Consider the following 24,509-nt stretch of genomic DNA (forward strand, 5'->3'; position numbering starts at 1 on the left):
CAATGAAAGAACAATACACAACTCCGTTGTGTTTACTCAAGATCGCAACCTCAGACGAATCATCATTGGGACAGACTGTTCTGAGATGGTGAGGCTTTGGGATACTAGGAAGAAGAATCTTCTGGTGATCACCCCTCTCCTTAAAGAAATTATAGTAGGTTAAGTTTCGAAAGTGCACTTCTGATGGCATGTACATATGCTCCTATCATTGGGATTTTTTTTCTTAAATGTCAAAAATATTCCAAACAAAAATTTAACGCGTACATATTAGTGTGCGCGCACCCCAAGAATCAACTTTTTTCGTGTCATGTGTAAAAAAATAAATAAATGTCTCGTGAATAACTATTTTAAGCACCGAATTTTATCTTTTTTTACATATGACACAATACAATTCGGTTTTTCGTGAAACAACTTTACAAGCATAGGACCATACGTCCATCTATTTCTCGAAAATATAAGGCAATGACCATACGCACAACAATGTAGTGTCAAATACTCAGCCACAAATTTATACTTTAGGCACCAAGAAAATAAAGCTAACTAACAAATAGCTCGATAATTATGTAAAATGATCTTTTTGCAAGTTAATATTTCTCCTTCCCTATGTCTCCATGCAACATTCACGTTAATGAGCACAGTTCTACGAGGTAATCTAATCATCTTTTTCTGATTAATGTTAGTGACATTATATACTCACTCTGTTCTAAAAATATGTTGCGTATAATTTTAGTCGGAGCCAAACTTTATAAAGTTAGACAGATTATATAGTAAAAATATATTTATCCATACAATATATAATATATATAATATGAAAATATATTTCACCGTGAATCTAGTAATATAAATTTAATATATTCTTTTCTATTGGTTTAGTTTTACAAAATTTCATTTTCACGTAAAATTATACGAGATATAATTTGGGATGAAGGAAGCACATGAAAAATGTATTCTTTTGACTGCCTTGTATCTTAGAGCGGAGAGTAAGAAATTTCCTCGTCACTTTCTCCCATCGAGCCCTAGCTAAAGCGACCCGCCGCCGCCGCCGCCGCCGCCTTGGCTCCCCGCCCCCGCTGCCTCCCGCCGGCGCCACCCGCAAGATCCTCGCCGCCTGGACCGTTTCCCACCTCCTCCAGCCGGACTCCCCTGCGCAGAGCTCCTCCGCAACCTCCTGCCTGGAATCGTCTGCACCTAGCTCCGCCTCCTGCCCGAGCACCTCCTCCCGCCTGACGAGCTTCTCCACCCTGGCGCCTCCTGCAGCCCAAGCCCGACTTCCAGCCCGAGCACGACCTCCAACCAGGAGCTCCACCGAAACTCCCCAGCCCCCAGGCCCATCACCGACGCGCTCTCCCCAGGTGAGCTGCCGATCTCCCGTTTGGTGTTTATTTCCTGCTATGTAGCCGACTGGTATATCCCACTGTGAGCTAGCTTAGCACTGATAGTGTTTTTGTACTGTATAAACAAAGCTAGGCCATGTGCCAGTTTCATAGATATCCGCTATTCTCCAGATCTGTAGCGTTCCATAAACAAATGTCGATAAAATTTTGTTACGAGGTCAATTATGATAGTGCAGGAAAAATGACATGCATTTCTATAGTCAGCCCGACCTAACTCTGCAAAATGCTAGGCTGCTGCACTCTGTTTCTGGGGAGAAGCGGCGCCCGCGAGTGGAGGTGGTCTCAAGCAGTAGGAGGTGCCCAGGTTTGTCCCCTCAGCTCACCCATCTCAGCTCCATAACCTGGAATGTGAATGGTGACTGGATTTTGGATCTGACTCGCAGATTTCGTCATGTCATCATTCGCCGGTGTATCTATGCTCATCGGCGATGAGGTGCACACCACGCCGGCTGTCGACACCTGCGGGGACAGCGGGTACCACCTGCTTGTGGTAAATGACTACTCGCGCACCTTACGAGAGATACCCAATGGCAAGGTAAATAGCTCTGGGGATTTCATGGTAGGAGGCCATAAATGGTGCATCTGTTACTGCCCTAACGGTGCGGACCCCAGTTGTGCGGACTTCATCTCTCTCTTTTTTGCCCGTTGCTGTGACGATGATGGCATTGAAGAGCCCGTGGAGGCCAAGGTCGAGTTTAGCTTCGTTGACCAGGTTGAGCATCAAAAGCAGATGCACATTCGTGCTAGTAAATCATACAGCTTCTCTAGCAAAAGTCCATCTTGGGGCTTCCCTCGATTTGTGAGAAGAGATATCCTTGAACGATCAGGTAATCTAAAGGGTGATTGTTTCACAATCCGGTGTGACATCATGGTTTGCAAGGATCTCAACACCAAGTATGCCGGTGGCACCGTGTCTGACATACATCAACATTTTGACTATCTCCTTCAAAATAAGGTGGGTACTGATGTGACATTTGAGGTCAGCGGCGAGACGTTCGCTGCACACCGGTGTGTGCTAGCAGCCCGATCTACGGTCTTCATGGCACAACTCTTTGGCCCCATGTCAGAGGGCACTACGTCTAGTGCCATACAGATCAAAGACATGCGAGCAAAAGTGTTTGCAGCTTTACTTCGGTTCATCTACACAGATTCATTCCCGGAGATTGACAAGAACAACTACCTGGAGGGAGACAAAGCAGAAGTTGTTGAACAAAGACAAGAGGAAGAAGTAGACTATGTAATGTGGGTGCAAGACTTGTTTGTAGCGGCAGACAGATATGATCTCCAACGGCTCAAGCTCTTATGTGAAGAGCTCTTGTCTGAGCATATAGGTGTGAGCTCTGTGGCATCCACTCTTGCTCTAGCTGAGCAACACTACTGCTGCGGATTGAAGAATGCATGCTTGAAGTTTATCCAAGTCCAGTCTCCCATGTGTGTAGAAAAAATAATGGCCACTGATGATTGGGAGCATATAACTATGACCTATCCCTCTATTTTGAACGAGCTCATTTCCAAGCTTGTATCAAATCAGAAGGACAAGAAGAGGAATCACGAGAGGATGTAATGCAAGACCTGAAGTAACACCATTATGCATGTATGGGATGTAATCCTCTAGTTAGATGGTAGTCTGTGTGTCTCGCTTTTGTTTCATCATGTGGAGGCCTGTCGTTTCAGGTGTAAGCACACTGATCTGTGCAAGTAACCTAGCTAGTCGTTTCTCCGTTGATTGTCTTGTATATTGTACCTTCCTCTATCATGTAAACGCCTTTTCTAGTTGTTATCAAGAACTATGCTGATGTTTTCGTGTTTTATTGTAAAATTGCTATGAATCTTAATGAATCTGCACAAGAGTGTAAGCTACTGAACTAGTTCTTTGGTTTGAGGTTTAGTTTAAACTGGTATTGCCAATGGTGCTTTGCTTTGGGTTTGTTTGATGATAATTTATTTTATTAGCACTAATAATTGTGTTCTTAGACCATTTATAATCTCCAAAGGGTGTCATGTAGATGTGCCTTTCCATTTTTCACCAAATTAACTTGCATCATTTGAACTAGTAGGTGTCTATTTGAAACATACATCTTATCCAGTGTTATAGATAATTTAGATCAGACATCACAAGTCAATTTTAGAGTTAAGGCAGATTTAAACCAAATCCTAACCCACAGCCAAACAGGGACAACTGTTAATACACTAAGTACTGGTAGTGGTTCAGTAATTAACTAGTTGACCTTGAGCTAAATAAGTAAACATGGAAACATGATACATCTGGCAGTGAAACTGGACTATTCTTGTACCAGATTGTTGGTACATGGGGCCAACTTCTGTTCCCCAAATCATGGAAAGAATTTTGATTATGGTAACAGAAACCTATTCTTGAAGGCATGTTGAACTCTCTTATTAATTAAATTTAAATTACAGTGTGATTCTTCAGTTTATGCATTACGCAAATATCAACTAACTTACATATTTTTATTTAGTAGTAGATTAGTTTCGTTAGGATTTTATTAATGTGCATGTCCTATTAGATTTGTGAGCTTGTTAGTAACTGTTGTTCTACTCAGACCCTCTACACAATAGTAGCTAGAGCACAATAATAAACCTCTGCTTTTGACCCATGACCACGACTATCTAATACTGCTATATGGACATACTGCTGCCTCTAAATAAGGTTAATTTGCAGTTACCATTGACACTGAAAGTTTGGGACTGAAGACATGTACTATTTAGCTCTCAGAATATTTATAGGAGTTAAATGGGGAAAAGGAAAAGATACAGAAGTATTATATTAGAGGAAACAACATGGCCGATAGTATATCTCTGTTACAGTCCTTGTGATTACAAATCTGAATTCGATGCGTCAAACCAAATATCAACTTTATCGCATGGGCACTGAAAAAACGAAGAACTTATAGTCATACACATTACTAATTAAATTGTTATTTATACCCTATATAAAAGTTGGACATTTTTAGCGTCTCATGGTTGATTGAGGCACGCTCGGGCACTGTAGATGCACAAATTATCTACTCTTTCCTTCAACCATTGCTGGACACGTACCCTCTATTTTTATGGCCCATTTGATTTATTTGACCGGTGACTCTTTTTTTGTGTGGATGGGCAACCGGTTACCGGTTGCACGTCCAACGGGCCAACTTCATCAGTTTATGTTGCCACGTATTTTCTCCGGAAGTTACGGTAAAAGCGGTGGCACGATCGAGCAAATCCACTTTGACCCAACCTCTCTCTTCTTCTTTCTTCCGAGGTCTTCGTATTCATCCTCCCCATGGCCAGCGCCCACTTTTTTACGGGCCGCCTTTGCCCTACTACCACCGGTCTGCTTCCCCGTGCCACCGGCCGGCCGACACCCACGCATCATCCTTCTTCCGCATGATTCGGGGCCGAGCGGCCGGATTGAAGTGGTGGTCAGGCCTCCCTGACGTGGTTCCCACATCCTCCCGGCATGTTCGGTGAGGTCGAGGTCCAACCTGGTGCCCGGCTCCGGCGAGAGGGAGTGGTGGCCGGCCCGCCGAGCGAGGCCAGTGGCCGCCTCGCCTCCTCTGGCTGGCCTCCAGTCCCTCTCCTTTCGCTCCTCGGTCCATGTCGCCCCTACCGCCATCCATGGTTCCAGCTTCATCCAACGTATTCAGCTATCCATCCTTGCCGCTCTTTAGCAATTTTCCCATGCTGATTCGCCATATCCCCAGCCTGTCTACCTAACCGGACCACTGTTGGTCGCCGGGACCCGGGATGATATGGGAACAAGGGTTGTAGATGTTAGTCTCGCCTGCTGCCCCAGCATGATGGCAAGCAGGCTGACTCGGCAGCGTGATAGCAAGCAAGCTGGATCGGATGATAGTTTCTTAGTCTCACTCTAGATAATCTGCTCTCAAACTGAGGCACAGAATCCTGCAAAAGTAGATTACAGTAAGAATCCATGTCTTCTTCTTATGCATCAGTTACAAGTCCATCTAATGCAAAATTGATGCAGAGTTTATTTTTTAGGTTGTTGCTTCTACAGGTTCTAAAAGTTGTGTTCATGGATCCAGAGCTTCTAATGTGTGACTTTTCAGTTCTCAGGTAACTACAGATTTTGGTGTGATCGGTGCCACCTGATGATTTGGTTTGTTTCATTTTGTGCTTCTTCCAAGTCAGATGTTGCGCGTTCACTTGCATTTGCTTTTGTAGTTGTGAGAATGGATAGGGCTGACCAACATGATCCACCAGGGCGTCCCCGCTGGTGCCATGGGAGAGGCCAGACTGGGGATGTTGGTCCAATTGCTCGCTCCGGAGGAAATGTCAAAATTCAGAAAGAGGTAATTCCAACTTTCGGTGAGGGCCAACATGGATTTCTAGAGTAATGCATCCTATTTATTCAATTTTATGTTCTTCCTTCAATTTGTGCAGTCAAATTTAAGAAGCAGATACTTATCCAGCCAACAACACACATGTTACCTCTAAAGGAGTATCACTGACCTACATTTATATGCAAATCTGAATAGAACGTATTCTTCCGCTTTATCTAAAATAATCTCACAACTGTACCGAAAGGAAAATGGTAGTTAGTGCAAAATTGTGGTTGGATCTTATGTACTTTCAGTCATTACACAAGCTATCTTGAAGCTTCGATTTTTATGGTTGGATTTTATGTACTTTGGAGTGACAAGCAAGAAGATCCGTGTCGTAACTGCACTGGAATAAAACTCATCCGCATGATGATGCTTATAAGTGCCCTATGAGTTAATATATATCGGACGAGCTAACGTAGTCTTATTTTATAATTTGTTTTTACTCATGATTTTACTTAATTGTCAAAAATGTGCACAACTATTAGCCTGCTAACCTTTTGTCGTTCTGTGTGCTGTCTGTATAAATACGTGGAGTTATTTCAAGTTCAACGCTTCAGCTTGAGCACGTGGATTTCGCTTAGGAGTGTCAACTACTGAATTTATTTGTCATCATAAACATGCTACAGTTGTGTTATCTATATTTTCTATTAGTAACCATTTCCATGCTATTTTATAGTCAGCTCTCTGTTTGCTATACTTCGCGTTGTTGTATGGAATTGTGCTGAAGACTACTCTCAGTATCTTCTGTCTTATACAGTTATACTGCTTCTATCCATTTTATTCAGCTTACTCTGCAATGACTATGATCTCTATGAAATCAGCTCTTCCTCTGCTTTTGTGATTTTGATTTATTCTTCAGGCTATCAAACATAAGCTTATAGTCTATGCTTATAAGATGCAACAAATCTCAGCATTGGGAGTGAAGGTTCAGCTTTTCCAGTTACCTTCCTTAGGGGCTGTATACTTGGAGGTGCGCAGTTTTTGGCAACAGGGCCGTCAGGTCTCCTGATGGTACTGATTCTCTTCCTTTTTCTCCTACATGAGTTAACAACCTCTGCTATCAAAATTGCAAGTGTTTAGGTTTCAATTTTTTTTGCAACTGTTTATAAAAGGAGCTAGGCAGAAAATCATATAATTTAGATTAGACATGCATATCTATGTTATAGTTCTTTCCACAATGGAACTTCCATGCTTTGTTTACAAAATCCACACAAAAGCGCATGAAATACTTGGCCGAAAGTACATTCCACACAAAAGCTAAGAAAACATATTGTGTTAGCAAATCCTATGCTACAAATTTTTATGCCATGGTATTGATCAATTGCAATAAGTGTTCATTCCTTCTTGCTACAAAATAAAAGCTACGCTTACAGAAAAAAATTAGTTAGCATACATGCTGGTTACATTTTTTGACCAATTTCCTAATCAATATGGAGGCTATAAATCTTCATGCCAGTTACCTCAAGCAAAGTACACTTTACTGGGAATCAGAGTGATGCAAAGAAATAACTAACACAACACTACTTATAAGATTTAATTAGGAAGTTGCAGAGATGCCCACGGACAAAATACTACAGGTGGTTGGCAGGCTACCGATGACAGTGCACGCAAGGAGGGGTGGTGCAGGGCAAGTTGCTCTATCCAATCGACGACGTAGTCGCCTTTGTAGTTGTCCTTGAGCGCTGGTGATCTGCCGCTGCAACCCTGTGGCCAGGCTCGATGCTGCCGGGCGGGACGGGGAGACGAGCAGTAGAGGGCGACAACAGCAGCGCTCGAGGACATGCATGGACATGATCTTGAACAAGGTGGTGGCAAACGTTAGAGGATGGCTGCTGCTTTGCAAGAATGCTCATAATTTTCACTCTTCGACAGGAAAGTGGTGCTGCTGGAAAAAACAAGGGGCGGGTAGGGGTAGTTGCAGATTGCCTAGACATGAACTTTGCAACCTTTGGATATGTTGCAGTGTTCTCCTCCTCTAGATTAGCTTTTGAGTTGTTCTCTTAGAAATTATAACTGGATGATGTATAAGAACTTTTTTGGTTGTATGTCGATGGAGTCAGAGGCAGCCCCTTTTCTCTAAATAAACTATCAAATATGTTTACACACCGACCTTCATAGGTTTCTTCGTAGGTTAATCCAGTTTTTCTTCTAACCTAATATTTTGGAATAAGCTAAAAAATCTTAATTGTTTGGAAAATAAATTACAGAGATTGATATGGTTGACCATGTTTCGCAGGATAATATAGTTTCAAACATTTTTATGTTAATATTAGTAACCTCCACAAAGTTCAAAAATAGCTAGAAAAAGTAAGCTGATCTAGCATAGAGACAGTATGTAATTAGCATGAATTGATGAATGTGTACATATTTACAAAACTAGAACTCTACATCTGCATGCATATAATTCAGAATGCAACGTCTTGGATCTTAGCACATAAGATAAATTAGCATACAAGGTTTTGGAACGTATTATCTTTTATTTTGAGAAAAAATTCGTATCCACCTTCCATCTAAATTTGTATCCACCTTCCATCCAAAAATAAGTGTATGTATGAAAGCAGTGTAGTGCTGCCAGTTCATTTATACAAAAGTTCCAAGGCTTAACATGGCATGTTATGTTTTCAGATAGTTATTACTTATAAGAAACAAATTTCACAACCCAAGTAGCATATTTACTTTTTTTCAAAAGAATAGAGTACTTAGAAGCAACCAAAATACAATAAGCTGATCTCTACAACCAAGTGGCACCTACAGCTTAACATTCAAGAATTTCAAGTAAAAGAATTCGAAATCAACACATTTTATCAGCAAGAAAACTAGATCAGATACATAATGGAGAAGACAGAGGTGCAAGAGGGGACACGTACCAGCATCAGGTGTTTCGGTGCATCAGGGGAGTGCTACGCCTTTGTCCGAGCACCGCTGATGGGACCTCAGGTTCTGCCGCTCAGCGACCCCGCCGGTTGGGTGACCGTGACCGCCTTCCTTGGAGCAAAGTCTGCACGAAGCCAACCGCCGACGCAATCAGAGCTGCCGGCTTGCCTCGGTGCCCCACTCCCATACTCGGGTTAGGTTTGACGCAACGGCACAACAGACCACAAGGAGCCATTGGCTCCGAGCCAACACAACTGCAGGGTGCCGGTAGAGCGGGCTTCGGAGAGCGCCGACGAGCAGCCAGCTGCACCAATTTGGGGAGGACGACATCAAATCGGGGAGCTTGACCGCAAGGCTCGACAGAGAACGGGATAAAAGGGGATGAACGAGAGAGAGAGAGAGAGAGAGAGTTAGAGCGAGTGGGGTACGCGTGTGCTATGCTGTACAGGGTACTCGCAAGGTGCATTTGTTTTTTCCCATAATAAGAGCAACCCCTCGTGAGGTGCTGTCCTGTGTGAGCACTGTGTTAGGCTTAGGCACACAGCCAACTCTTTTTTTTTCTTTTTCTTGGAGATTCCAGCTCCTGTTAATATACGAATTTCGTACAAGACCCATTGGAACTTATTCCAAAGGCGCTTGCCTCACCCGTCAAGCCACGGTGGCACCTTAGATTTAAACCAAATATGTACCTACTCCGAAATTTAAGCAAGAAAAAAAAAGATTAGCACCCCAAAATTTAAGCCAGGGAAAAAATTAACACCACGAAATTTAAGCAATAAAAAACTTAGCACTAATAGTACATCTAATCCCATAAGATCAGTATGTAGCGATTTTTTAAAATACCTAAGAATTGGTCCATAAGTATATAAATATTGTTTATTAGATTGTTAGATTGTCGTTGTAGTGGAAGTATCGGACAAATATTTTAGTACTATGTAAATCGTGGCATGTAAAACAATTCCGGTATATGAAGTACAGCCTGCAATATGGGTGCAATAAATAGGGAAATGAAAACTAAGTAGTGTATGTGAATAAAAGTGTTAATGGTTAAAGATCTACCTTGATAGCAATCATTACTGTCTTTGACCTCACCAAAACATTTATTTCAACTTTCTACATTCTTCTTAGTTTTAAAATAGTTGAATATTCAAATACATGTTGATCCCGCCCAGCCACGAGCTCCACCACCTAAGTCTCAGGGATCTCTGCATCCCCACACTTAAAAGGCCACCTGCACTCAGGGGCGGGCCTAGGAAAATCATTTAGGGGTAGGGGGGGCAAAAATATGATAAGTGGTGCAAATATCACTTCTAAGTGCGGCAAATCAGTTTCTAGCTTAGCATATTAGTACAAGGTAAATGAAAATTGAGTGGGGGCAGCTATCCCCATTGACCGTAGATTGGATTCGCTCATGCCTGCACTGCCGCTCACGCACACAAACACTCAAGGACAGGCGCGGCGTGTCGCCGCGCCATTGCTTCCTAGTCTTCAAACCAAAGTTGAAAACAATATGGTACGATTATTTAGGGCATGCTTGATTTGTAGGATAGGAAAAACTTAGAAATAGGAAAAGCGTAGGATTGAAATGTCATGTTCACTCCATTCCTATAGGAATCCATATGAACCAGAATTTGTTTGATTCTATCAAAGGAAAAGAAAAAGATTCTGAAAAAAAAGGTACAAGGGGATGTTTGATCAGGGCCGGCCCTAGGGGGGGGGCGGGCGGGGCGACCGCCCTGGGCCCGGGAAACCAGGGGGGCCCAAATTCCTGGATAGTCAAGGTAGAAGCAGAGGTTATGTGGCGGCGCCATTGGAGCATGGCAGAGTTTTAAGATCTTGCAGTTCCGAAGAAGATGGAGAGCGAATCGTTATTTTGCCTACTGGGCTGGAAAGGCTCGTTTTCTTTGCTTATACTTACTGGGCTTTATTTGCTTGGTCAGCTAAGTAGATAGGACATGTCCGGTAATTAATTCTCAGTAGTCAGTAAAGAGGATTCACAACGTGAAAATAATTCATGCTAAGAAAATATGAATTCAAACAATACTAAGGCTGGTTTTAGTTTATTGGTCCACATGACCAAAACATCCATCGACCCTCGTCCAACCCCTAGTTCCCCTTGTGGCTTTGTGTTAATATGTGACACTAATTTGTTTAGAATATTTAAAAATCAGTATTATCCTTCCATATTGTTCAAGGTTTAAAAAATCAAATTGAAAAGTGCAGATTTCTTATTTAGTCTTGCAAAGCGAGAGTCAATGTAGGTCGACATACTTGCTATGTAATCCGCGAGAGTGCTTTCGTGTTTTCCACCGTTCATTAGACTATACATATTCATGGATAGAAGATTGCACTACACCGTCCACCATCGGCACATCGTGGTTCTTGTGAGAGTGGATGTGTTTCGGTAAGATAGATATTGACAATCCCTCGCCAACAACTTTTCATCTTGGAATGTCAAAACTTTAAGACTATAAACATTATTTGGTATCAGTATTGATTTTGTATGATTCATGAACTCTTAGCACATATGTCTTTTACAAAAAAAAATGAAGATGACGCAATGGGGTATTTTCCCACTATTTTTAGCTAAAAAATAATTTAAATATTTATTGTTAACATTTCATATGTACATATATAAATTACTATTTGAGGTTTTAGGGCCCTAGGTTATAGTTTCGCCCCGGGCCCCGAAAATCTCAGGACCGGCCCTGTGTTTGATTTCCTGTGAAATCTAGTGCACATGAATTCTTAGGAAAAATTCCAATGGGAATCAATCCTACAAATCAAACACCTATATAAGAAACTTTTCTGTAGGATGTAATCGTACAAATTGTCTATGCAAATTCTTTGAATCAAACAAGCCCTTAGAGTCCTACTGAAAATTGGGATTCTAAACCTCAAATGAGCCATCGGTTACTGAATATCGTACATAGCTATTAGAAAGTAGGCAATCGAGATTTTGACTTGTTGTCAGCTATTTGATTCTGATGCATACACACATGGGGCGAACCTTTTGTTAAGAAGCACATCGCCAGAACTTGGGAAAATGATGCAAACATTAATATGCGGAGTGAATGAATCAGTGAAAGCGGGATGTCATGCTCATTGCTCATATCCATATCTGAAAGTAAACGCATGGCAACCGTCTTTGTTTTACGCTGCACCAGTATAGCTTGCAGTCAGGGTAAGATTTCGATAAGGAGCACAACATAAGAAAATACTGAGAGGTGGAAGAATAAACAGACCTCAATATGTTAACTTGCCATGGCACAAGTGTATAGCTTCGCCGGTAGAGATTCTCTTAGAAACACCTTCTGAGCCCTCGTGTTAATCCTCACAAAAATAGAATAAAATACTGTCCAATGTATCTAATGGGCACGACCCGCTCTCTTACATACGGTAAAAATCAAGCCGCTTCCACCACCTAACATCCCAGAAGGGCACACAAATCAGCAGCGACCTTGCAGGTTCAGATAATGTATCGGTCTTTCTCTTCCGGTCAGTCAGCGCAATCAGCAAGGTGTTTTCAGTATCGGTGATATATGTCTCTCCTGATAAAAAAAATGTTGATGGATTATTGGTCCGAAAGGAAGACATTGAAGGGCCTGCACAAGTGCCATGGCGAGTTAACATATTGAGGTCTGTTTATTCTTCCACCTCCCAGTATTTTCTTATGATGTGCTCCTTATCGAAATTTTACCGTGACTGCGACCTTTAAATAAGCGCCGACAGCTGCGTTGGCAATATGCTATGGGGGCACACCAGTAGTTGCACCCTCTACTTGGGGAGGGTTGTCCCACACCGGCGACCCTAAATCGGCATTTCGGAGATATGTTTCTAAATTATTTTTTAAAACTGAAAGCACTGGTGCTCATGCAAAGGCACTTTCCGCTTTACACTCTTTTGATTTCCTAAAAAAAAAGTGAGTTGACGTAGTCATGTGAAGCCGAAGACAATCTTGACAAGGAGCCTCAAAGTCATGCAGCTACACTGTTGTGATACATCGATGCGTTATGACTTATGGCAGTACGAAGAAGACCATTGATTTGTCAACAAAGCAAGATGGTCGTGCATGAATACTCCCTCTGATGGCGAAATGATTAAAGCAGGAGCTGGTGTATCTGGTTCCCACGAGCAAACTGAAGGCGTAAACCAAGCAGCCAGCCTGAAGTGCGAACTAGCCTTGCTGAATCTTTTTGCGGCTTATGCACACCAATGATCTTGCTGAACCGTGAAACTTTGCTGAACTCGGGAGCAGGACGAGCCAGCGGCGCGCCAATGGCGTCTGAGAGGTGCGTTCGCCACCATCACTGGTCCAACAGGAGGAGGATTGTTGGAAGGTTAGCGGTGCTTGGATCTCTTCCACACGCACTGTTCGTTCCTCCGAAATTTATGCCCACCGATGGCGGAGGCGCAGCGCGTCCGCTGAAGCTCAACCTCGACTTCTCCCCGCCCAAATCGGCGGCGCTTGTCTTCCTCTTTTTCGTACTGCTCGGTGTGAGCGCCTTCTTGGCCGCCTCCGCCTCCACGGACACCATCCTCGCCGGCGAGAGCATCTCCGGGAACCAGACCCTCGTCTCCAAGAGCGGCGCGTTCGAGCTGGGCTTCTTCTCCCCGGGCCCCGGCATCCACTACTACCTGGGCGTCCGAATGAGGAACATGGTAGAAAACAGCCCCATCTTCTGGCTCGGTGACAGGGTAGTCGTCACCGACCTGCTGACCGCGTCGCTGGAGATGTTCAGCGGCAGCCTGTACATCAAGCAGAGCGGTGCCAGCCTCTGGTGGTCACCGGCTGGCAATAGGTCTTCAGCCGCTGTCGCGGTCCTCCTCGACAACGGCGATCTGGTGGTCAGGGACCAGGGGAACTCCTCCCTGGTGCTGTGGCAGAGCTTCGACTACCCCGGCGACGCGCTGCTCCCCGGCGCGAGGCTCGGGCTAGACAGGGACACCGGAAAGAACATATCGCTGATATTCAAGGATTTCTCACACAACAGCAGCCTCAGCGTCGACGCGAGCAGGAGGAACGGGTTCGTGCTCACCACCGACGGGCACGACAGCCGTGGTACCTTCCCGGACTGGATGGTGTCCTCTCAGGACAATGGTAGCTCGCTGCTACTGAACCACCCGGAGAGCCCGAACCGCCCCGAGTTCTTGGAGCTCCGTCTTGGGCAAGTCAGCTTGCTGCGGTGGTCTGAATCGGACCCCGCCGCAAACAACAGCACTACCGCGGGTTGGGTCCCTCACTGGATCTTCCCCTCCGATTGTAAATCCGGCGGGTTCTTCTGCGGCGATTTCGGCGCCTGTTCCAGTGACGGGAAGTGTGGCTGCGTCGACGGATTCGTGCCGTCGTACCCGATCGAGTGGGGACTCGGGTACTTCGTCACCGGCTGCTCGAGGTCTCTGCCGCTGAGCTGCGAGTCCGACGGCCAGACGGAGCACGACGACTCCTTCGCCCCGCTGGACAAGCTGCAAGGGCTTCCTTACAACGCCCGCGACGAGGTGGCCGGGAACGACCAAGAATGCAGAGCGGCTTGCCGCAGCAAATGCTATTGCGTCGCCTACTCCTATGGCCATGGCTGCAAGCTCTGGTACCACAACCTGTATAATCTGAGCTCGGCTGCTAGGCCTCCGTACACCAAGATATACCTCCGTTTGGGCTCCAAACTCAGCAAGAATAAAGGCTTACAAACAAAAGGAATCGTGTTATTGGTCACTGGGTCCATAGCCATTCCTTCTTTGGTAGTGGTACTGTGGCTGCTATGGAGATTTAGGAGGGATTCGTTTGCCTTCAGGAAGTTTGAGGCAGAAGGCCCTCTTGTGGTCTACTCTTACCCACAGATCAAGAAAGCCACACGGAATTTCTCCGATAAAATCGGCGAGGGAGGATTCGGAAGTGTCTTCAGGGGAACAATGCCAGGATCAGCTGTCATCGCTGTGAAGAATCTCAAAGTCCTCGGGCAAGCAGAGAAGCAATTCCGAGCAGAAGTACAGACTCTTGGGATGATTCAACACACCAATCTTGTGCGCCTCTTAGGATTCTGCACCCAAGGGACCAGAAGGCTGCTGGTCTACGAGTATATGCCAAATGGTTCTTTGGCTTCTCATCTCTTTTCGAAAGAGACTAGTGTATTGAGTTGGTGTACTCGCCGTCGCATTGCCATTGGTGTCGCTAAAGGTTTGGCGTACCTCCACGAGGAATGCAGGGACTGCATCATACACTGCGACATCAAGCCCGAGAACATACTACTGGATGCTGAATTCTCCCCCAAAATTGCCGACTTTGGCATGGCGAAGCTTCTCGGGCATGACATCGAAGCGGCGCTGACCACTTTCCGTGGAACCATTGGCTACCTCGCACCGGAGTGGGTGTATGGTCATGCTATTACTCACAAGGCAGATGTCTACAGCTTTGGTGTTGTGCTCTTCGAATTGATCTCTGGGAGGAGGACTACTGGGAACACGAGATTTGGAAATCATCGGTACTTCCCCCTTTATGCTGCATATAAAGTGAATGAAGGAGATGTCTTGTGCTTGCTCGATGATCGGCTCGGAGGAGATGGCAATATAAAGGAGCTGGATGCTACATGTAGGGTTGCTTGCTGGTGCATGCAGGATGACGAGGTCCATAGGCCGTCAATGGGGCAAGTCGTTCGCATGATGGAAGGTGTTGTCGACATTGATTTGCCTCCGATTCCAACTTCACTTCAGAATATTATGGGTGTTGATGATAGTGGCATATATTCTGAATAAGCGTGATATGAGATCTTCTTGTTGCAAGTCTAGATGCCACATTATGTAGGACCCTATGCTAGAATTGAAGTTGCATATGTATCTAGTTGTAATATTTCTGATGTGAAGCAAAGTTGTATTTGTTTTACAATCGAGATTTTGAAATGCCAGTTAGGGTTTTCTCTTGAAATAGGCTTTTGACCCGCTATATTAATATAGCAACCACACGGCACAAATGCTTGCTGGGGCCTTAGCACAAAACAAGCCCAAAAGAAACAAAAAGAAAAAGAAGAGAAAAGAATGTCGACAAAGGCGGATCGACGAAAACACTGATGAACCACAATCGATGTGCCCTTCGAAGAACTCCCACCATGCTCTTAGCCCTCCGAAGCGCCGCATACCAAAGTAATACCTTCAAGAAGGAATGCGACGATGACGACGCTGCTGCCCGGATAAATCCTAGGGTTTCCCCCGGTACGCGGGAGGGGTGTGGGTAGGGAGGACCCTGATTCCCTTCAAGAAGGAATGGTGGTGCCCGCGGGCGTCACCGCGTCGGTGCCGTCCATCCGACGGGAAATTTTCCAGCCCCCTAAGGACCACAACCCCGGACGCTTCATCGCGCTCCACCAGCCTCGCCACCCACCAACTTGCACCACCACGACCAGGCCAACCCCACCGCCGTCTCACCGTGGCCCGAGAAACAAACCGATGAAAACAAGAGGGTGCAACTAGGGTCGAGGAGGGACTAAACAACAGCCACGCGGGAGGGGACAACCTCCACCGCCGCCTACGGTAACCGGCCGGATGCAGCTACAGGAGAAAACCAGGCCCCTCTGGCCCGGCCGAGCCCGGCGGGCTCATGAAGCTCCCGTGGCCGCGATGCAGTCAGCGCGCCGCCGTCCAGCACCACCCTCAGCCCGAGCCACCCCGTCACCCGTTGGAAGCGGCACTGGAATGCCCAGGCCTAGCCTGCCCTGACCCAAATGGGCTCCAAAGGGCCCAGATCTAGGCCAGAGAAGCGCCGCCACCAGCTTCCCGGCCGCCCCGCTGCCAAGCGGCCGCGTCGCCGCCACCCTGCCACCCAGAGCTGCGCCACCTGAGAAAGTGCGCCGCCGCCTAGCCCTGGTCCACCTGGGAGCACCGCCGCCGAACGTGGAGAACCTCGCGCCTCCGCTCCGAACGCGCGGGTACGGGCAAGGCCGCTACCGCCGGCACCGCGCGGGCTTTGCCCGCGGCCTGCGCAGACGGCGGCGGTGGGGGGGAGATGGAGGGGTGAGCTTGGGGCTAGGGTCTGCAGGGGATCGCCCAGAGTCCGTCCTCGGGGGACGGACGGGGACGAATCGCTTTGAGAAACTCTATCGGCGTATCAAATTTCCCGAGTTAGGGTTTTCCGGCTTAGTTTAATTTTAAAGTAGCTCACCAATGCCATGTTAAGCCACATTTAATTTTGCCAGTAGTAAAATAACGTGAACCCTAATTTGTGTTGTAGAAACTCTGATTCTTCTTAATTTGGATAAATTGCAACGCATCATTGTTGTCATGCCATGCATACCATATCTTGACCTTATTAGTTCTTCTAATCTCGTATTAGTAAGATTTGAATCCCTTGTGTGTTCCAACATTTGCATCTTCATGGATAAGACGAAGTAGTTATTTGAGATACAATAAGTTCTTCGAAAGTCCTTCAACCATCTTTTACAGGCGAGCATTCTCCCCATCCACTTTCTTTTTTGTTCTCTATACTGGTATCCTTATGTTGCGATTCTTTATCGAGTTGTGTGTCATAATAATAATTTACCTGCAACAACAGTACACCCTTCCACTACCTAACAACTTCTGGTTGTTTGTTTGACAAGTGTTGCAAGTCGTAGCGCATGCTTAGGATTGTTGTTATATCTCATCATCTTTATCACGGTATATTGGGTAGTTGTTACATATGTTTCAATTTATGAATAATGTTGTTGGACATGACATGGTTCATAAGTTGCTACAACTAAATTTATGTGGGTTAATAACTAAATTCAGAGGCATCGGTGGGAGACACTTTTGTCGACCACTTGTGCAGAAGGAGGAGCATCCGAGCCCTCAACCCAACGAGCGTGTGCTGATCACGTCCCATGTTGTGGCCTATCGTTGCTGCGTTCAGTGTTTTTCGCAGAAGTACATCGTCACTTCGACATCCAGCCCTATCACCTGTCACCAAATAGTATTTTGTGCCTTAGCAGATTCGTCGCCCTCTACAAATGACATCTCGATATCAAGCCGAGTTTAGCGTTATTTTTCACAACTTATATGTGATCACTATTTTACAAGAATAGTTTATCCTATTATTAGAATTATTTATAAGAAACAAATATCAATTCTGAGATTTATGAAAAAATCATCTCTATAAGTAAATGTGCATGCATCACTCAAAAGTTTTTCATATTAATGGAAGAAAATTATGACATACATATCCATGTATCATAGAAAATAATTTTCATGAATAATAAAAGTAATGCTCATGTATCACAAAATCAATGGTATTTCAAGAGCACGAGTCAAAATCAGGGTATTAATACCAATTAATATACTATATCACTACAAGTACTCCAGTACGTAGTATATGCTGTACAGCTGCCAGGTTAAAAAGGAACGAATGGATGTACGAATGAGCTATGTACACAGTACACCAACGATGAAGTGGAGTACTACTCAACGAAGAACGAAGAAATGTCTTCCTATCGAATGTCCAAATTAAAATTGGACGAATGAATGAAGAAATGAGCAGTTCGAGTTCAGGGCCTTCAGGCGCTCATCATGATCTTGAACTCGTCGAAGCTGAGCACGCCATCCCCATCCAAATCAAACCTGCAGATCATGGCGCGGCATTCGCCGATGCCTCGCTCGTTCCCGAGCCTGCCGAGCATCCGCCCGAGGCTCGCCGGCGTGATGCACCCTTCACCCTCCATCTCGTACATCCCGAACGCCTCCCTCAGCCCCCTGGTCCTGTCCTCGTCCTCGGCGTCGCAGTGCAGGGCCAGCTTAAGGAACTCGGCCTCGCACAGCATCCCGTCGCCGTCCGCGTCCGCCGAGGCAACCAGCGCCTCGGCCTCCTCCGCCGTCACGTTCTCCCCCAGCGTCGCCCTCATGCACACCTGCAGCTCCGCCGCCGAGATCCTGCCGTCCGCGTCCGCGTCCATGGTCGCGAACACCGTCCTCAGCTCGCTCGACGCAACCATTCTCGCCTGTGCTAGGTGATCCTGCCTGTGTGATCCTGCCTTTAGCTAGGTGATCCTGCCTGTGCTTACGGCTTCCTCTCCTTTGATTGCTAGTGCACGTTGCTGGCTTGTTGATCATGCGCGCGCGTTGTATTTATACTCTGGGGCGGCGCGAATTTTCGAAGCTTCACGGTAAGGGGGGCTCTGGTCGTCGAGGCCATGCCGTGTTGCAGGGGCAGTAGTAGTCAACCATGGAAGCTTTTCTCCGGGAAATGAATACGAAGTTGGAATCTACTCCGCGTGGCGTCCGTGTGATAGCCTGACTTGGCGTGACGGCGTCTAGATGGTTGAGAGTTGAGACGGGAAGAGACGGGGAAATCTGCTGCTGCGTTCCGGGAAGGCAAACGTTTGAACTTTGGATGTTGTTGACTGCCGCGTTCGTGCGCTCGGTCCGACTTGGCATTGTTTCCAGTCGCGTATGTGTGTGGTTGGAGACTGGTGGCCTTGGCTTCCAGACTTCCAGGATTCCACAGCAGGCTCAGGGTAAAGGGCATCCACGCGTGCGCGCATGTCATTCTCACGCCGTGATGTCCATCGCTGTATATTGTCAAGGTTCCGCTTTTGCTTTGTTCCACAAACTTGTTCTGGAGTATCTTTGGTTGTTGACTATCGTGCTTCTAGACCCTTTTTTTTTGTACGAAGTACTATGCGACCGACCTGAAAATACGTCAAAAATATGATTATTTGTGTTTAAATATCAAGATAAATCTATTTATCTTTTTTTTGCATGGAATACAACGGATTATATTGATGCACTGTTTTTCTTCGAGTCATATAGCATTCTCCATACATGCGAATTATTTTGTCTTTTTCGAATCATGAAGTATGAAACAACCCACCAAACCTTAGCCTTGCAATTAATAGCCATTTTGCACAAAGTTTCCTTTTTTTTTACAAAAGAGCGTCAATGCTGGGACTGGGATGTTACCAACTGGAAACCTGCAAAAGTTCAACCAAAGATATGAAATTTTACTTTTAATACTCAAAGGAAATTAAATTTATTTTCTCTTGTTTTTATATGAAACAAATAGTTATGATTACTTTAGAAAATTTATATTCTCTTGTTTGCATTTTCGTACTATGAAAAAAGAAAAAACCATTATGTAATTAAATGGTTCTTAGAAAAAGTAGGTTCTAATATGGACCGCTTAACACTTTATGGTTGAATTTACCTATCATCATTGTTTATGGTTTGAACTGAACTTACCTCATAACATACATTTGTGCGAAAATTGTATTATAAACAATGTTTACATGAAAATTTTGATCATACTTTTTACACTCATCATCCCGTTTTTCTTATGTTTATCATCAAGGTCAAAAGAGTATCATTGCACACTTCTTAGAAAGTCATTCATCTAACAGCAAAGTTATACACATTTTTTAGCCTTTTAGAGACAAACATTATCGACGGGGCCAACTGCCACCTGGCATATCATCTCATCAGCACCAGCATTGTTGCATGTCATAGTGTGTCATTACTATAGTGTCAAGGTTACTCTAGAAACATCTTCCAGATACTTGCTAAGTTAATACACTCAATTCACTTTAACTACTTTGCAGATATATGTATAACAAATGTGGTAATGTAATAATGGGCATAATTTACTTTTGAAGAACGTGGTTTGGTTGTTTTTATTTAGAAAGAAATCCTTTGTAGTACAAGATTTTCTTAAATATCCCATCTTATATCTTTCGAATAATATGATATCTAGAATAAAACAAAAGGATACATTTTTTCTATAATATACAAGAATGTATTAGCGAACATAAATACTCGGATATTATGACAAACATATAACTTAATATGGTTGTGCATCAACCGATGGAATAGTAGGGGTGATACTCCTTTTTAAAATAAAATAAAATATATCTAGCATGTATACCCAGTCATCATGTGACTATTCCATCATACAAATTTCTCGACCTACCATATATTGTCCATAAAATGGCAAGTCATACATAATTATCCTTCCCTCTCATTTGAAATCCACATATCAACTATCAGTGGGACACAGAGCACCACAACTCTTAAATATTTCTTGTAACATTGGTGTAACATCCCAAGAGTAACACCTTAGTCCCTTTTACCTTTCTTGCATTTTGTTCATGTCATCATGTTGCATACATGCATATAACCACCTTGGCTTTTATAAATTGCATTTGCCTTTGGTTTTTCTTTGTTTGCTTTTGTTCCCTCTTTCTTTTTCTTGGTTCATCCCCTCCTCTTGTGATGTTCCAAGAAAGGCTCTCCAACTTTTCCTTCCCTCTCTTTAACCTTTTTACACAAAGGTCATGCCAAATTTTCTAAAATTTGGTGGCATCTTTCTTTTTCTCTTCAACCTTGCTTAGCCAAACATACTTGTGTTGGAGATACTCCATCCCAAGTGTTTGGTTTGGTTTATAACACCACCCAATTATTTTGGTACATGAAATCATGGAGCTTATTCTAGCTCTATGCATATTCCTCCTTCTTTTTCTTTTCTTTTCTCATCATCACATATATGGTGATGTACCTCTCATACTCTTCTCTCCTCTTTTCCAAACTACAACTTCTTCTCAATTCATAAAATTGTTTTGTTGTGAAAAGAAAATAAAATCAGGAAATTAAAAGAAGAGAGAAAATAAAAAAAAAAAAAAAACCTAATCTAATCCCTATCTTTTTAACCATCCGGAGGCCCAACCCTTCCTCTCTCTTTTCTCACCGAAGCCACCAGCCCACCAGTGGCCCAAGACCACCTCTCCCGAAGGGGTACGAGAACCCCTCGTCCTCTTACCTTTACACGTCGGAGAGAAGCTCCATATCGAGCATGGTGTGCTACAGACCTCCACGTCGCCCTCCTGCTCCATCCTATGGTCCTCCTCTTCCCCTTAAGTACCTGCAGCACCTCCTCCGAACCCTAGCTTCCCCCTCCCCCATCGAGCGCCGCCACTCGCTCTGTCCTCCCGAAAACCCTCCTGCAAGAAAACCCATCTGAGAGCTCCTCCACCGTCTACCTCTCACCACCGTCGCCATGTACTGTCCCGCGCCAACCTGAGTAGGGGAATCGAACCACCACTTCTTCCTCTACCTCCTGGACTACTTCACGGAGCCACCGTCGTCAAGATCTGCTCGTCCCCGTCCTCATCTGCCTCGTCTACCCCGGGCGCCTCCTCTTCATCGTCTCCGGCCACTTCTCCGACGCTTCAACCTCGTCGACGAGCACCCCAGGGTGAGGACAACCCCTTCCTACATCTCTGCATGGCTTTGTATCATCAACGCGAGACGAATCTGAGCGAGATCCAGCGAGAAACGAGATCAAGTTCACAGCAAAAACGCCCAGTTTTTCATCTCACAGCACCCCGTCTTTCGACACTTCTACTCGACAGCACAGGCCACACCAGCACGCGTTCTTCACACCGTTGGAAAGCTGAGACGAAGGGCTACAACTTTCGTTTTGGAATCACTCTTTTTCGAGGCCTGTAGACGACGCCATCTTCGTTCGAAAATCTGTCCAGAAAACGTTTTCCAGTTTTCAGATCTGTTCACCGTGACACGGCCACATATCCCGATGATCATCGCCGGCGCCACGCTGCTCCGTTTCCACTCAGATATGTCCCGTTGCAATCTACCCACATCCCTCTTGCTCAACTACATCGAAGTCCCATCTAGATCTGCACAGAGCTCTTGTTCTCGTCGCTTTAAATTTCGTGCAGAAACACGTCTACAGAAAACTGCAGCTGTCACTTCTTCAGTTTTAGTGTTCAAAATTCAGTTAACTCGCCTGTAACCTATACCTGGTCTGAAACCTGTATTTGTACAAAACTCGAACAGCAGCACACTGGCTACCCCGTTCTCCCTCACCCGCGCAGCCCTGGGTTCGAATCCCCTTGGGTGCGTTTAACCAAAACCCTTTTTATTTCTTTTGTTTGTTTTCTGAAAATTTTCAAATCTGGATACTTTTCAAAGTTTTTAAAACTGCACTTTTACAAATCCGTTTTGGACAAACCATATGTCCATTTTGATCAGCTCTTCATGATCTATCCATATATGAACTCTGTTTTGGTTTTTGGATAAATAAAATTTGGACATAATTAAAATCTGAATTAATTTGGGTAATATGGCATTAATCATATCTTAAATTCTACATTTCCAAATTCAACAAATGATATGTCCATTCTCATCAGAAAAATGAGAGGAATTCAAATCTTGCATTCTCATGCATCATTGGCATCATCTCTGAATTGTCTAAATTAAAATTGCAAAATGAACTAAATGATATGTGAGGGTGTTTATCTTTTATTGTCACTTAAAGCACCCCACTTAACTTTGCTATACATGAAACCTTGCACCTCATGCATCATATTGCGCATTGCATTTCCTTGTATTGATTTGCGCTATTACTTTTCTTGTATGTGCTATTTGGTTCTTCTCGAGTAGACGCCGACGCAGAGCAGTACGAGCAGGAGTACGAGCACCCCTTGGAGGATCGTGTCGGTGCTTCTACCTCTGATCTGACAGGCGAGCCCACCCCTTCACCTATTTTACATTTTACATGCTCATTTGATCTATTGCTATCCTTATGTTGCGATTCTGTTGTGTCACGTGTCCTATTCCACCTGTTACCTATATGTCCGAGATACACCTCCTCGCCCTACCTATTGTTTGTTGTTTGCCAGCTTTGCGAGTCGTAGGCGAGTTTAGGGTTTTTGTTGATATCTCGAAATGTTCGGGATATCTTGTTGGGATGTTGACACATGTACTACCTTTTCGAAAATGAAGTGGATAACTTTTGCTACAATTTAAAATTGCTAAGGGATATAATATGCAGAGGCATCTGTGAGCCCCTTTGCGAAAGCATCGGAACTTTGACTTGCTAATGTCCCCTAGGACCCGAGTTCTTGTTATCTGTTTCTAAGACTGAGCGCGCTAACCACTCGTGGGAGGTTTTATCGGGACCCCCCATCACCCATTACCATTTCTCAAGTCTGTTGAAAAGGGGGCCACAACCTTGGTTTTATTTGCCTATGCCATGTATGCCATGCTTTACTTACTGTTGCCTTCGGGTGTTTACTTCCTGTTGCCTTCGGGTGTTTATTTCTGTACTGTACCTTGCGGGACGTTTAGCGAAGCGTGTGGTTCGCACGCCTAGCCGCCGGCGCAAACCTCTGAGTCCGTCTCGGAGTACGGCCGAACTTCGACACGGGTAGCTTAGGCGGGTGGCCCCCCTAGACTTTCTTGTTGATTTGGGAACGGTCTTGTTGTGAGACTCCGCACTTGCTATGCGGGTTCGAGCATGCGTGTATGGTAACATTGGTGCACCCCTGCAGGGTTAAATCTTTTCGGAAAGCCGTGTCCGCGGTTATGGACGACTTGGAGCTGTTTAACTCGATCATAGAACAACTTACACCTAATGTTATCGCTAATAACTTGCTAATTATTTGCGTAGTAAGTTAGCCCTATTATAATGGAATGGATATAAAATTGTCAACTGTGTGAGTGCCTTGTTAGTACCTCTTGGCTAAGGGGGATCGCACTGGCTGGGTTGTTGTTTGCAGAGTATAGAATTGCTAGATTATGCGCTCTCTCACCTTCTCTATTAGACGGATGTTGTAGCGTGTCTCTATTGGTTAGTGCTTTGCTGCCGCTAAACTCCACATAAAGCCGGGCGAAGTTTACACCGCCCACCAGCGAGCATAGCTGGTCTTGTCTCGCAAGTACGTGCCATTGGTACTTACCCTCGTTTTTCTTCCTCTTTTTCCGGAACACGCTTTTCGACAAACAGGTACGACAGATGATGAGCAGTACTCAGGTGGCTACTTTGTCGAGTTCACGGACGACGACTTCGTTGCGTAGCTGGATCGTTCCTAAGGCAGCAGCCTGTGGCATGTTGGTTATGGGAACACCGCTTGATTATCTTCAGGAC

General features: G+C 44.8%; 3 protein-coding genes and 2 long non-coding RNA genes across 10 annotated transcripts; 3 read left to right on the forward strand and 2 right to left on the reverse strand.

The window, feature by feature from the left end:
- Positions 1-964: 964 nt before the first annotated feature.
- LOC127345837 (BTB/POZ and MATH domain-containing protein 1) lies at positions 965-3,205 on the forward strand. Its single transcript, XM_051372375.1, has 3 exons — positions 965-1,352; positions 1,625-1,698; positions 1,778-3,205. Exon 3 carries the CDS (start codon positions 1,786-1,788, stop codon positions 2,956-2,958), a length of 1,173 nt encoding a protein of 390 aa, XP_051228335.1. The 5' UTR covers positions 965-1,352; positions 1,625-1,698; positions 1,778-1,785; the 3' UTR covers positions 2,959-3,205.
- Positions 3,206-4,164: 959 nt separating this feature from the next.
- Positions 4,165-8,022, reverse strand: LOC127345839 (uncharacterized). The gene is made up of 2 exons (XR_007879032.2): positions 6,685-8,022; positions 4,165-5,300 (listed from the first exon to the last, which is right to left on the reverse strand). It is a non-coding gene; the product is annotated as an uncharacterized lncRNA (long non-coding RNA).
- LOC127345838 (uncharacterized) lies at positions 5,184-7,785 on the forward strand. 6 transcript variants are annotated; one of them, XR_007879031.1, is made up of 3 exons: positions 5,184-5,318; positions 5,413-5,471; positions 5,580-7,785. It is a non-coding gene; the product is annotated as an uncharacterized lncRNA (long non-coding RNA). The 6 variants fall into 6 exon arrangements; XR_007879028.2 differs by having other exon boundaries at positions 5,185-5,318; positions 5,397-5,707; positions 6,600-7,785; XR_007879027.2 differs by having other exon boundaries at positions 5,185-5,318; positions 5,397-5,471.
- A 4,648-nt stretch (positions 8,023-12,670) lies between the features above and the next one.
- LOC127345840 (G-type lectin S-receptor-like serine/threonine-protein kinase At2g19130) lies at positions 12,671-15,424 on the forward strand. Its single transcript, XM_051372376.2, has one exon. The coding sequence runs from the start codon at positions 12,830-12,832 to the stop codon at positions 15,362-15,364; it is 2,535 nt and encodes an 844-aa protein (XP_051228336.1). The 5' UTR covers positions 12,671-12,829; the 3' UTR covers positions 15,365-15,424.
- Positions 15,425-17,881: 2,457 nt separating this feature from the next.
- LOC127345841 (probable calcium-binding protein CML31) lies at positions 17,882-18,671 on the reverse strand. The gene has a single exon (XM_051372377.2). The coding sequence runs from the start codon at positions 18,562-18,564 to the stop codon at positions 18,130-18,132; it is 435 nt and encodes a 144-aa protein (XP_051228337.1). The 5' UTR covers positions 18,565-18,671; the 3' UTR covers positions 17,882-18,129.
- Between the last annotated feature and the right edge of the window lie 5,838 nt (positions 18,672-24,509).

The sequence above is a fragment of the Lolium perenne genome, chromosome 3 (assembly GCF_019359855.2).
Source record: "Lolium perenne isolate Kyuss_39 chromosome 3, Kyuss_2.0, whole genome shotgun sequence".
Taxonomy (NCBI): domain Eukaryota; kingdom Viridiplantae; phylum Streptophyta; class Magnoliopsida; order Poales; family Poaceae; genus Lolium; species Lolium perenne.